The 13,272-nt window shown below is 40.2% G+C and overlaps 2 protein-coding genes across 2 annotated transcripts; both read right to left on the reverse strand.

The window, feature by feature from the left end:
• Positions 1 to 287: 287 nt before the first annotated feature.
• Positions 288 to 4,182, reverse strand: cldn18 (claudin 18). Its single transcript, XM_042498085.1, has 5 exons — positions 3,503 to 4,182; positions 2,243 to 2,407; positions 981 to 1,146; positions 787 to 900; positions 288 to 554 (listed from the first exon to the last, which is right to left on the reverse strand). The coding sequence occupies exons 1-5, from the start codon at positions 3,720 to 3,722 to the stop codon at positions 464 to 466; spliced, it is 756 nt and encodes a 251-aa protein (XP_042354019.1). The 5' UTR covers positions 3,723 to 4,182; the 3' UTR covers positions 288 to 463.
• Positions 4,183 to 7,193: 3,011 nt separating this feature from the next.
• LOC121951663 (transcription factor Sox-14) lies at positions 7,194 to 7,948 on the reverse strand. Its single transcript, XM_042498086.1, has one exon. The coding sequence runs from the start codon at positions 7,931 to 7,933 to the stop codon at positions 7,202 to 7,204; it is 732 nt and encodes a 243-aa protein (XP_042354020.1). The 5' UTR covers positions 7,934 to 7,948; the 3' UTR covers positions 7,194 to 7,201.
• Positions 7,949 to 13,272: the final 5,324 nt, after the last annotated feature.

Genomic DNA, 13,272 nt, shown 5'->3' on the forward strand with positions numbered 1-13,272 from the left:
CTAAATTGATTTATATACGTCGGTTTCTCTTGAAAACAAGTTCTCAATGGGGATTAACCTGGTTACATAAAGGGTATGTACAGTAGATGTCAATAATCAGCTATGCATAATAATCTAATACAGACTTTGTACTTTAAGAGGATTAATAATCATAATCCAAATCCTTTAATCCAAATATTTCACAAATCAGTGTTTTATTAACATAAAAACAAAATGATTCAACAAAACTCAAGTAAAAAAGGCTTCAATGAAATACAGCATTTACAAATATCTTGTAGCCACGGAGATGTGTGTATGAAAACTAAAAACCACAACTATTGACTCCCATTATCAGATAGTGAAGACGTAGTATTTGATGCGTATACGATGCAACTGAATAATAAAGAAAAAAACAACCCAAAAAGCATGCTGCATGTGAATAGCTAAAAGCACAGGACTTGTCAGTGTGTGCTGTGTGATGAAGTTACACATAACCTCTTTTGCCACCATCTGAATGGTGCTCACTTAGGTCGGATTTAGTGCGGCCCTGAGGTTTGTAGGCAACCCCCGGGTATCTGAAAAGCAAGAAGAGACATAAGGCTTAAAGGTATTTCTACTGTGATGGTGTATGTTCTGTCAAATCATGTGAAAAAGTTTTGTTGTAAATTGTTGGTGGTAAAAAATAGCACAATATTTAAGTCCAAAACAAATTCACACATCAGTGGATGAGCTGAATGTCAGTTAAAATGTCAGTTATTCAGACTGATAGATCATTTGCTATCACTATAAAACTGTAAGGGGACTCACTGTGGTTTTTCATCTTTCACCATTTCTTTGAAAGCCAGTGACTTCAGGATGCCACCGATGAGCAGGACGCCCCCTCCTATCCAGGCCACAAACAGTGCAGGGCCAAATGTGTATCTGTGGAGACAAACAACACATAAAGTAGGTCCAGCACACAAATAATATAAAAACACAAAAATATCATCTTTATGTCTTACCTAGGAATTCCTCCCATCCCTCCTCCCATCCCTCCACCCATCCCTCCTCCCATCCCTCCCTGCATGTTGTCTCCAAATCCTCCTCCATAGTTTGGGTAGATGGACATCCTGAAACTGGCCACAATCTGGTTGGCGTAGATAGAAGCTCCTGCAATGCCGCACACACCTGGGAGAAAGATATAGACAGGATCTCCGTGATTTATTTACTTCATAGAGAATCTATTAATTTATGCCACTCCTTAAAGGGACAGGTCACCCCAAAATCTTGAATTAAAAAAAACACATTTGAAAAACTCAACAGCAATGTCTCTTTCCAGAAATCATGACGCGGTTACTCAAGATAATCCACAGACCTTGTGTGAGCAGTTTCATATAGGGACTACTTTCTTTCTACGGAACTACAACTGCCACCTGGGTGGAAGAAGGATGCGTGCTCTGCGTGGTGATACGAATGCCGGTTAGGGTTCAGTAGAAAGAAAATAGTTCCTACATAAAACTATTTGCAACAAGGCCTGTGGATTATCTTGAGTAACCGGGTCATGATTTCTGGAAAGACACATCGCTGCTGAGATTTCAAATGTATTTTTTTGATGCTTTGAGCTCCACAATCAAAGAGCCATGTAGTTCCATTATACTGTAGAGAAGGCAGACATCTCGATGGCTGATATCTCCAACACTAAATAACTCACACCAAAACAATTTAGATTGAAATAGCACAACAGGTAAGAGAAAAAAATGTATTTTTATTTCGGGTGAACTGTCGTTTTAAGAATCAGTGATGTCAAAGTAAAAGATAAAGTCTAATTGATTTTACGTGTTTCATGTTATATAATGGCTAATGCCTGTTGTCTACATGGCATCTATTTGCATTACATTTTGTATATATGCTGCACTTGGCGTTTGACTGTCTCTGTATTGACAGTGTTCATTTTGTAGTCACTTTTCCAAAGACTACAATCCCCTTGATGTCTTACTACTCGAGACTCAGTGATTGGCACAGCTGTTCTGCATTAAGACTAATCAAGTGATGTTTCCTCAGCTCCTTTTACTGCTGCCTCTTGTTACCTGTTATGCCTTGAAGAAGGTCTCTGACCAAAAGCTTGCAAAGTAAACATGATTTTCGCATGGATTTGAGTGTGCGGATGTGCTTTTTTTTCCCCAACTCAGCCCCAGCACCTCAGTCTAAGTCCAAATCCAGTCAAGATTTGAAAGTTAGAAATAAACAACCAAAAAACTCATGTTTCTGTTGTCTTTTACCATACCAGAGATGATGAACATGATGCCAGCAGCGAGGCTCATCTTGGCCTTGGTGGTTTCTGCCATACTGTTCATGGTGAGGCAGGTCAGGGAGAAAATTGATATGAACGCCCCAAGAACAGCCAGCACCACACCCACTATCATCAGCGCTCGCACTGCTTGGAAGGTGCCTAGTGGACAGAAAAGACACGCTCAGATATATTCCTTTGAGTGTCATGTTTTATGTGTCTTATTCTACCAAGATGCTCTACAGTACATAACAATCTGCATCACAAATGACTTAAATCATGTATTTGTTATTATCTTTTGCCTTTAGACCTGATGCTCCGGGACCTAAATCGTCATAATCCTCCAGAGAAAATGATGTTAACAAATGTATTTAGTCGGATAATGCCACCTGTATTCCCCTACAGTAGGTGTGCTGCAGGAACCTGCCCTTTGCATGCTGTTTGTTCTGCTTCTGATAACGGTGTTGACTCTCTGCCTGGCTGTCCATTATGGTGACCAGAATGCACTGGTGCTAATACAAATACTGATAAGAGTGGACTCGCCACTGGAACATGAGTTAATATGAGCACAGCAAAAACTGAGGGAAATATTTCACACTAAATAATAAATATTTCACCAAATATAATAGATTTCTTTCTTGTGCATCTAATCAGTTTTTCAATCTCTTTTGTTTTCCCTTTAGAATTATTTTAACTTCAGATAGCCTTAAAGTGGCTTTAAAGTAACAATAATAATTTAATAAACTATATATTTCTATGTGCAGGAACCCATAATCTTATCTACTGTTTCTTTACTTTTAAAATATTCTTGTATCTTAATTTGAGAATTTACAATTCTGTCAGATGTGAAAAACAGGCACTGGCTGCTTTTCTCATCATCCTTTTTTGTTTAACATTATTATTTATGAGGTGCAAAATAGACACAGAGAGAGAATAGTTGGCTTTCTATGTTCCCTACACACTACTTCATCATTCACCCCATGCAACCGAATCATCCTATAAAAACCTCCTGCCTTGTCATTTGAGAAGAACTAAGCAGGCCTCTTGGATCCTGACAGGTAGTGAGTGAACTTCCTCCTCAACCCGGTACTGGACTGTTTTGTTACCTTTGAGAGCAGAAATGGGAGAGGCCCATACTGTTCTAATTACTGCTTAAAAGAAAAACTCATAAACCTGCGACTTCGCTAGTGAAAACGACGGACTCTACACACAGTTTTTGTTTAATTATTAAAACATCAATGGAAAGTTTTGTCCAACCTGAGAAGCCGAGGAGGCCATAGAGCGGACGACACTCTGTGAATCCTGATGAAGTGGTCTCACAGTCCTGCCACAGACCCTTGTAGGTGTAAACAGATGTCACCACGTCCCCCTGCCTGTCCTTGACACTCCATTTGTTCATGGCAGTCGCTGCGATGAGGGCTGCTGCACCGATCACCCCCAAAATGAATCCACCATTCTGCAGAACTGAAGGCGCCATCGTTTTTTTTCTCCTTCAGAAGTTAGGAAATATACTGGGAGGTTTGCGCGGGATGGTTTGTGCCCAGCATAAATTGGTAAAGAGCCTAATACTTGAAGTTAAGCTGCATATGTGAAATATTTAAGTAAAGGTGCCAAAGGTGAGCAGCTGTGTTTGTGGTGCGCTGGCAGAGAATGAAAATGGGCAAAGTGGCACCTTGTAGTGATAGTAGCGTTGGGCGGAGGCGGTTGGGTTTCGCCCAGTAGGTGATACAGCAGCATGGGTTGGGCTGCCATGTGCAGAGAGGTGTGGACACAGAGGTGATAGGCGCACCTGGCACCTAAATAAGAACGAATTGTTTCAATGTAAATACGGGAAAATGAATCAGTGACTCCGCAGACAGTGAGTAAATTATGCAGTCATTTGCCATGCCAACAGCCTCACACTCTAAATCATGATGCAGCCTTGCAGAAAGACAAACATTTGAATACACAGAGATGAGGCAGAGCTGAGAGCGCCACTCAGTCAGAATCACCACAATGGACTGTTAGAGAGGAATTAAGACACACAGAAGAAAATAACACTTAACACGTACGAAATCTCAATTCTGATATCCACAGATTTTAAGGTGACATCAGGGCTCAGGTGTGTCTTCAAAGGAATACTTCACCCGCAAAATGAATACTTGTTTGCCTCTTACTCACCCAACATGACATTGACCTTCATCGTGAATTGGAGTAAACCCTGTCTGTTTTTAACAACACTAAAACCATATCAAAACATCCATTTACAAAACGTGCAGTACAATCCAAGTCTCATTTGTCCAGTCATATACTCAGTACTTCCCAGACACATCTATCTTCACTAAAATGTTGAGTGACCATTCAAAACATATCAGTACAAACAGTTTCATCCACAGACAAGCAGCGCGCCTGGAGCACACTGAGGGTGCACCACTCACATGCAGTGTTTTTAATACCCAGGTTTTTAGCAAAAACGCATGTTTTTGGGAAGCACTGAGCATTCGACTGGACAGACTGAGTGAGAATTTGTGAACAAATGTTTTACTGTTGTTTCACTGTTTGTTAAATGTGGACCCTGATTACTTCAATTCATGAAGAATGTTTGCTTTTTAGGATCCTGTTCAGCAGAGGCATGCCAAGAAAAATAAAGTTTTCTAAACAAATTATAAACAAAATGTAACACGCAGTGTGTAGTTTATCTAGAAATGGTCATTTTGTGGGAAAAATGTTCCTTTAAAATGACAAGAGAAACCATGTTCGAAAATGCTTCAGCACGATGAAAACTTTCGATGTGGCATTTCATCTTCATAACCTTTACCTTTCCTGGGCAGCTCAGTGAAAACCCTCTGACTGGGGCATCCTGGTGACCAAGATTTTAAGATGCCGACCACGTAACCAGATCATGGATTCATATCCAGCCAATGACATTTGTTGAATTTCCATTATTTAATAAGGCAAAATAACCAAAGTACCCTCTGACCATAACCCAAATATACCTCTGAGGTTCTTTCCTACTTAATAATTCTACATCACAGATACAGGACCATTATAATGAGTCGTCATACTGGACATTCAGTGGTTTCAGTGTGAGGACTCATTCCCTCTTACTTTGAAACAAACAGTACCTCATACGATTTCCATGATTCAACTTATCACCTTATCACTTTGATAACAACTGGGGAGGAGAGAAGTTTCTATTCTTCTCTTATCGCGAGCCTAGCTCTCACAAACACACGACACACAACGAAACTCATGCAGTAGTCACCGAGCATGGTGGGACTTTTTGATTTTGTTATGCGTGTCAGTTTGATGGACTTCTGGTTTTCCATTCTATTAATATCAGTCGGGTTTTTCTCTCAGCATTTGCTGTACACCTTATCAGTCGCCTTGTTTAAATAAGAGTGCTCAGGTGGTCAGGAACATGAAACATACTTACCCTGGTTATTATTATTAAGTGTGGCATAAAAGAACATCTAAAACCAACTTTCAGTAGATGTTTAAAAAATTGCAGGGCATATGGTAGTGATGTGGATCACACCGAACTACAATATCAATAAAATGATTCAGCTTCATACCAGCTTTGTTCACTGGGTAGCAACTGACTTATTATTCAGATCTGATGTAGCTGTTTAAAGAATAGTTAATACATTCTGTACACTTTTTTCTCTGAAAACAACAGACTCCAAAATAATGAAAAGAATAAAAATAAAAATCCAATTATTAGAAAATACTTAATAGAAACATTTATTATTTTCACTTAAAAATGAAAAAAAAAAAACAAAAACATGCCTACATAATTAGACAGATACACTAGGGGACAAAATGTCCACATGTAAGAATTATGAATTAAAAGTTAGAAATTTGACTAAAAGCATTTTGGTCCTTTGTAAATAAACATGTAAAAAAAACAAACCCCAAAACACACACTCTTGTAGAGTTTCTGTGCCTTCCTTTATCCACAGGAGCTTTATGATTACCTGACTGCACTGTCAAATCTGACAAGCTGATCTTACTTAAAACAGATCTTGGAAACCAATTTCCTTGAAACAGGAAAGTAAATATAACTATTGATCTCAATTTATGTTTACTTTATATCTAATAGTTCAGTTTACTCAAAATGTATCTGTATTAACTTAATTTTGTGAAGCTGTTGCAACTTAAAAAAATACAAGTGAAATTACCTTGTTATTTGTAAGTTTTAGCAACTTCGGTAAACCAAATTAGTCTGATTTAAGCTGAGGATTTTGCCAATAATGAAGTTAGGAAATCTGCAAGTTCTGTTTTGTAAACATGTTTAAGAAAATACAAATATGATTCACTAATTTGCAACCAGCTGAATACAGCTATATAGCACAATATACCTGGTTTACTAAAGTTGATAAAACTTAGAAAGATTAAACTTGTCATTTTTAAGTTGCACAACTTCACAAAATTAAGTAAATACAACAAAAAACAAGTACATTTAACAATTAGATATAAAGTAAACATATTAAGACAAATAGTTATATTCACTTACTTAACATTATACTCACTTTTTTGAAGTAAAATCAACTTGTCAGATTTTTAAAAGGGCAGTAATGTGAACACAGAAGTCAAGTCTGTTGATTTTGATCAATTATTTGGAGAAGTCACGTGGGAGCCTCGTGCATTTTATTTCAAGCTTACGTTTTAGTCAAAAGAGTAGCCAGGTAGCATCTTCAGATTACACCCTTATTCACACTGCATACATGGAGTAACGAGAGATAAATGGACTTGTGTTTTTGATGCTCAGTGGCAGATAAACACAAATGTATTGCATTTTTAAATGTATTTAAAACCTGCGGAAATATATCCTATACTGTGCCGTTGTGTTGTGGTATTTATAGGATGAAAACATGAATTGTTGCCCAGTTTTTTCTTTTCTTGTATCATATTTCACGGGGAGGTCCTGTGCGCAAACTTTTTCCCGTTATGACCGCGCGATGTGTCTCCGGTGTGTCACACACTGGAGCTGGCTGAAGAGTACGAGTCCACGCTGCTCTTTGTCATCCCTCCCGGGAACAGGATATAGGCTACCTGAGGCTGTAAACTGGCAGCAGACCAGGCGCTACAGTTACACGGCACCACGTACCCCGGGCCGGAGGGTGACGGGTGGGTGTGGGTGTGCTGTCCGTGGCAAGCCAGACCCCCCATCCCTCCAGTCTGGTACCCAAACGTGTGCGCGCTGTAGGGCAGAGCGCCGGCGGCCAGACCGTGCGGGATCTCAGCCATGCGCTGGACAGCTCCGGTGCTGAACTGCGCCACCGGCTCCAGCAGCGAAAAGGACGAGGAGGAGGAGGAGGAGACGGGAGCAAGGAGAGCTCTGGCTTTATCGCCAGGGACCAGAAAGGAGTCCATGGAAAATCCCTTCAAATGCTCCGCTGCGTCCCCGAGTAAAGACGGCAGCGGGAAAACGAACCGGTCCCTCTTCAGGAGACTCTTGGGCTTGCGCCGGGGTCTGTACTTGTAGTCCGGGTGCTCCTTCATGTGCTGAGCCCGCAGCCTCTTGGCCTCGTCGATGTACGGACGTTTCTCGGCGTCGGAGAGCAGCTTCCACTCCGCGCCGAGTCTCTTGCTGATTTCAGAGTTGTGCATCTTTGGGTTTTCCTGGGCCATTTTTCTCCTCTGGCCTCTGGACCACACCATGAACGCATTCATGGGTCTTTTGATGTGATCTAAAGGTTTTGCCATCTCAGAAACTGGCACATTAATTAATCAAAAACACGCCGATCCTACTTTAAATGAAGTCACCTCTCCATGAAGCGCATCTCGTGCGTAAAAGGAAAAGTGGTTAGCTAAGAAAACAAAATCTGTCTCTTTGATAAAAAGAAAAAAAAACACTAGAAACTGTAACTCCAAATTGACTGAAGCATTTGCACAAAGTGGAACGGAAAAGTACATAAAGCGCAAAGCCTGGGCGCATGAATGGGAGTCACACAGGACCAAGTTGGACGCTTGTTATGGATGATGCTGGGCATGTCAACCGCTCATCACCACACTACTGTCACGGCGGACCAAGCCAATGGGAATGAGAGAGAGCACTGTAATCCCTTCACAAAAAGTGACTGTACAACATTTCTGAGGGACTCCCTCATCCTCCCTCTCCAACACAGAAGTCTCTCCAAATGTCTACAGAGCCAAGTGGCAAAGCAGGCAGGAGACCAGTCTGCTGCATACAGTAACACATGCAGAAAACTACACATAATATGCTTTTGTAAAAGCTGTGTATATAAATACTGACGTTATTTTGCCGGTGGCTCATTTGCTGTGTCGAATATCTTTTCCAGAAGATCTCAGATGAAAATGTTGTATACTTTACAAAATTGTTTCAAACCATCTCATTAACCCCTTAAAAACTTGAGCAAATTGGCTTAATGTCTTTCAAAAACACTAAAAAAGTCAACGAGCAACTTGAAAAGAAAGGACCCAAGAATTTTCAAGAAATTAGTAAAAAGTTATAAGAAAATTAACTGAAATTATCAAAAAAGATAAAAGAACAAAAACAGGAAATTCTAAATAGTTTTTTTCCTGTAACCTAATTTGAAATATAAAATTATGATAATTGGGAATTTTATTTTCTTGATATTTTTCACTAGTTACTTGATCATTTTCTAATAATTCTCTCTCTCTCTTTTAAGGTTTAAGGTTAGATTTAAATGCTTTCGAAAGTCGTCTAACCGCAGCACAAGACAGCAGATGTCGATCCAGGTTTTAAAAGGTGTTCAGGGGTTCAGCCAGAATTTTATAATGACTAAAGTCAACACAATCACCAGGAAAAATGTTGGCATTGCACCTTTCTCCAAACCATGGATACGACACATTTGCATGTTATTACAAAGCTGTTACATTTCAACAGCGCTGTGATTACCCTGTGGTTAGGTTTAGGCGTAAGAAATGCTTGGTCATGGTTAAGAATATGTCATGTTTTGGCTTAAATACAAACAGGGCAGCCCGGTTGCCAGAGGAAAATGTTGGCATTGTATGGTTTCTGAAAACCACTAACATGTTAGATTTTCACGAATCATATCAAAGTTTCTAAGGTGACATAACATATAAGCTGACTTTTTAGACCACTACTGTTCAAGACAAAACAACAAAACCAGATGTGGTTTAGTGAGACATTGAAGTGTTTCCAGCAGTTTTTTTAAAACATGGGTGTTTTGTAGCAACCTGTTGCAGTTTGCATTGCCACAAAAAAGTGGTTGTTTTTTCACCAACACATCGCTGCTTTTCCTGCCGAGATTGTGGTGTCAAACAACTTAATTACCAGGAAAATTGTGGCATTGCATATTTCTGCAAAACAAGCTGCTGAAAAGATAATGAGAATGTTCCAAACCCTACTGGTTTTGTTGTTTGTTGGTTTCGAACAGCGGTCTGCAGCTTTGCAGATGACACTCCATCCACCATCCCCTCCACCTCCTGATGACAAAGTCAGCTCATGTATTACATCACTTTAGAAACATTTATATGAAATGCATGAAACGTGCGAATGTAACATATTCTTGGTTTGCAGAAACATATAATGCCAACATTTTCTTTCTGTTAACTGGGCTGAAGGTCATAAGTCATCGTTCCCCAAACACCTCTAACACTAGCTAAAAGAAAGTCTATAAACTTTATTACTTTGATTTTTCATGTTGAATTTTGTCATTGGGATGGAGCAGTTATTTCAAGACGAAAGTTCTGAAAACAACACTAAAATAAAATAACTATTTCACAATTATTAGCAGGTAGTTCTTTGCGGGACACTTCCAAGGAAATTTTTAGTGTAACTGATTCATATTCAAACAGTAAAGTCAAAGCTAAAAGTTGCTTCAAGGCACTCTACGACTGCAAGCTACCTGAAAAAGCTCATTCCTGGTCAAAAATTGGTACAACAGTTGCAAAATCAGACTAAGAACTTCTCTGTTAATGACACAATGTAACCCCACCAGACTTGCCAGATTCCACTCAAAATATGAGCACACAACCAGCCCTATATGTGACTCCTGTGTGTCTGTGCGAGTGTGATTTTTGTTGAATTTTTCCCGTCACTTTGTGTGTGTTTGGTGTGTGTTCTCCCCTCACCACTTGTCTGCACTCCTTCACTCGACTGACCTGGTGGCACTCATCAATCTGCACACCTGACTGCAATCAAGCCTGCAACCTACAAGAGAGCCAGCTCCACAGTCACTCTGTTTCAGATCCTTTTACATTTTTTGCCGCTTCCTTTTTTTTTTGCTAAGACCTATTTTGTGATCTCTGCCAGGATTCCCTGCCACCCAGCCTGTCCACACCTCCAGCTGAAGAAAATTTACAAAAACATCGATCACCCCACCCCTCAGCCAGTCATCCTGTCCATCATTCTCCTGTATATTTTTACTATTGTAATAGATAACTTTTTTCCCTAGCATCCATTTGTCTGTCTGTTTTTGGGTCCTTAGTCTCAAGCGTGACAACCCCACATATGGCCCTACAATATACAAAATTAAATGAAATTAGTTAATGTAACCTTTACTCCAAATTTGCCTCGATCTTTGTTGAAAATCACTCCCTATTCATACTCTTATTTTTCCTTAAAACTGGCCACAAAAATTACACAACCACTCATTTAAATTCTTTCCAATGATGCCATGCAGGTTTTTTATATATCAATATGTGTACAAGTGGCTCACCTCTCCTCCTCCATACGCTACAAAATCAATATTAATCACAACCATGATTCACTGGCCCTGAGTGACTTCACTGGTTGTTACAGTTCTCATAATTACTATACCTTATCTGACCAAATATACACAGCCATCTCCTCTGTTATTGAAATGACATTGATAGAGAAAAGTCTGAGCTTTAACTTACAGAGACAGTTCACCTCCAATTTTAAAATCCATATTTTTCCTTTTGCCTGTTGTGTTATTTATCAGTCTAGATTGTTTTGGTGCGTGGTGCAGAGTGTGGGAGATGTCGGCTGTAGAGATGTCTGCCTTTTCTCCAATATAATGGAGAACTAGATGGCACTTTGGTGCTCAAAGCGCCAAATATATTTATTCGAAAATATCAACAGCAATGTCTATTTCCATCGATATAATACTGAACAGGCCTACCGGGCACAGGCCAAGGGGCCTAAATTATCAGGGGCCCACTGGCCTTCACCTGCTAAATGTCACTCAAATCAGCACATACGGACCTGGAAGAGACTCAAAATAAGCACAAGGAGACAAAAAAACACCACAAAAAGTTGCAAAGGAATTGCAAAAGACAAAATAAAAACAAAAATGGGCAAAACAAAAGGACCACTAAGGGAAACAGAATGACAAAAAGACTCAAACTCACCTCAAAGAGACACAAAGTTATCTCAATATGACACAAAATGGCTTCAAAAAGACACACAGTGAGAACAAAGAGACACAAAACCACCACAAAGGATGTAGTTTGCTAGAGAGAAAATAGTTGCCGTGAATCTGCTCACAACAAGGTCTGTGGATTATCTCGAGTAACCGGGTCATGATTCCTGGAAAGAGACGTTATATTTAAACGCATTTTGTGGGTGAGTGCTATCTAGTTTCATTATACTTGAGAGAAGGCAGACATCTCTACAGCCGATATCTCAACACTCGGGAAGTAACACCGAAACGAACGAGACTGATAAATAACGCTACAGGTAAAAGGAAAAATGGGTATTTTTGATTTTGGGGTGAGCTATCACTTGAACTGTGAATTCTGTACAGTATGTGTACACTGCTATTCAGAAATAGATGCAGGAGCTTATAGGTAACAACAGGGGGATTACTGTATGGAGAACATACCCAGGAAGCTCATTTTACAAGGATGAATTCAATACGTCTTTCTGGGTGTCTAAGTGGAAGCTTCCAGGCCGTCTCAAAGGCACCCAAAATGGCTTCTGCAAAAAGGATTATTACCATGACAGAAGCATGATGTGTTTTTCCGTAGACAGACCTGCGGCAGTTAGTTGAAGCTCTGGGTTTAGGTCTTGGTAGTGACGATAAACTTAGATATCAGGGTACCAGCGAGGAGGAGGCCTTTATTTCATTTACCTCCCACAATCAAAGGCTCCGCGGGCCTCTTCAAAGGCAAAATAAATGGACATAAAAGATCCAGTGGTGCACACCGCATCAGTGGTGGAGATGATAAGACGTTTTCAGAGAGGGTTTTTCTCCGGGTTTCCTCGGAGCAGCCGGGCTGGAGGGATAAAGTGATTGGCAGCAGGGGTCAGACAGCTGATCTGTCTCCTCATGGCTGTGCTGTTATCTACTGTGCTGTAGGTTCAGGCCTTTACACACAGGAGGCACCCACCGCCACACAGAGACAATGATTACTTCCACAGTGTAGAGAGTCCACGCTGTAGAGAGTTTTTACCAGTGAGAGAAAAAGTCCGAGAACAGCAAATGAGAGCACCTGAAGGGCAGTATGGATAAATATGTTTGTGTAGAACTGTTACTATCATCTGTAAAGATTCACTTTTATTCAGCTCAAAGCTTTCAGTCGCTTCAGTTTGGGGAAAAAAAAACCACAGAGAGTATGTGTTTTTGTGTACTAGTCAGTGTTTGGTGTGACTTCTAAGAAAGGGCAGCATTTCAACTCTGGAGAGATGAGAGGGAGAAAAAAAAAGGGTAATAAGTAAAACTGCCAGCAGCACAAAATGGCTGTCGTAATCCGGTTATCCCCCGGGCTCTAAAGATACTGGTCCTCTCCTTAGGAGTCTATCTTTTCTTCTTATGTCAAAACTGTCCTCCATGCACTCAGGTGGATTAAAGAGTCACACTGTAGAAAGAAATTGACAGGTACAGAAAGACCTGAGGGTGAAAAGGAAATGAAAGAGGACACAGAGAGGCAGGCTGGGCGCTCGGGCCAGGGGAGTGTGCCAGCGTCTGACAAGAAAAGATTCTATCGAGTCGACGCCACGCTGGAGAGAAAAAGTGCTGAGGTTTCTTAATAATTTACTGTATTGATTAACTGAATAAATACTGGCCGAGCTGTTTGCATGTCTTTTATCTTGTGAAATTTATTTCCTTTCTTTGTTTGAATAGCTGAAG

Source organism: Plectropomus leopardus, chromosome 12, assembly GCF_008729295.1.
Source record: "Plectropomus leopardus isolate mb chromosome 12, YSFRI_Pleo_2.0, whole genome shotgun sequence".
NCBI classification, from domain to species: domain Eukaryota; kingdom Metazoa; phylum Chordata; class Actinopteri; order Perciformes; family Serranidae; genus Plectropomus; species Plectropomus leopardus.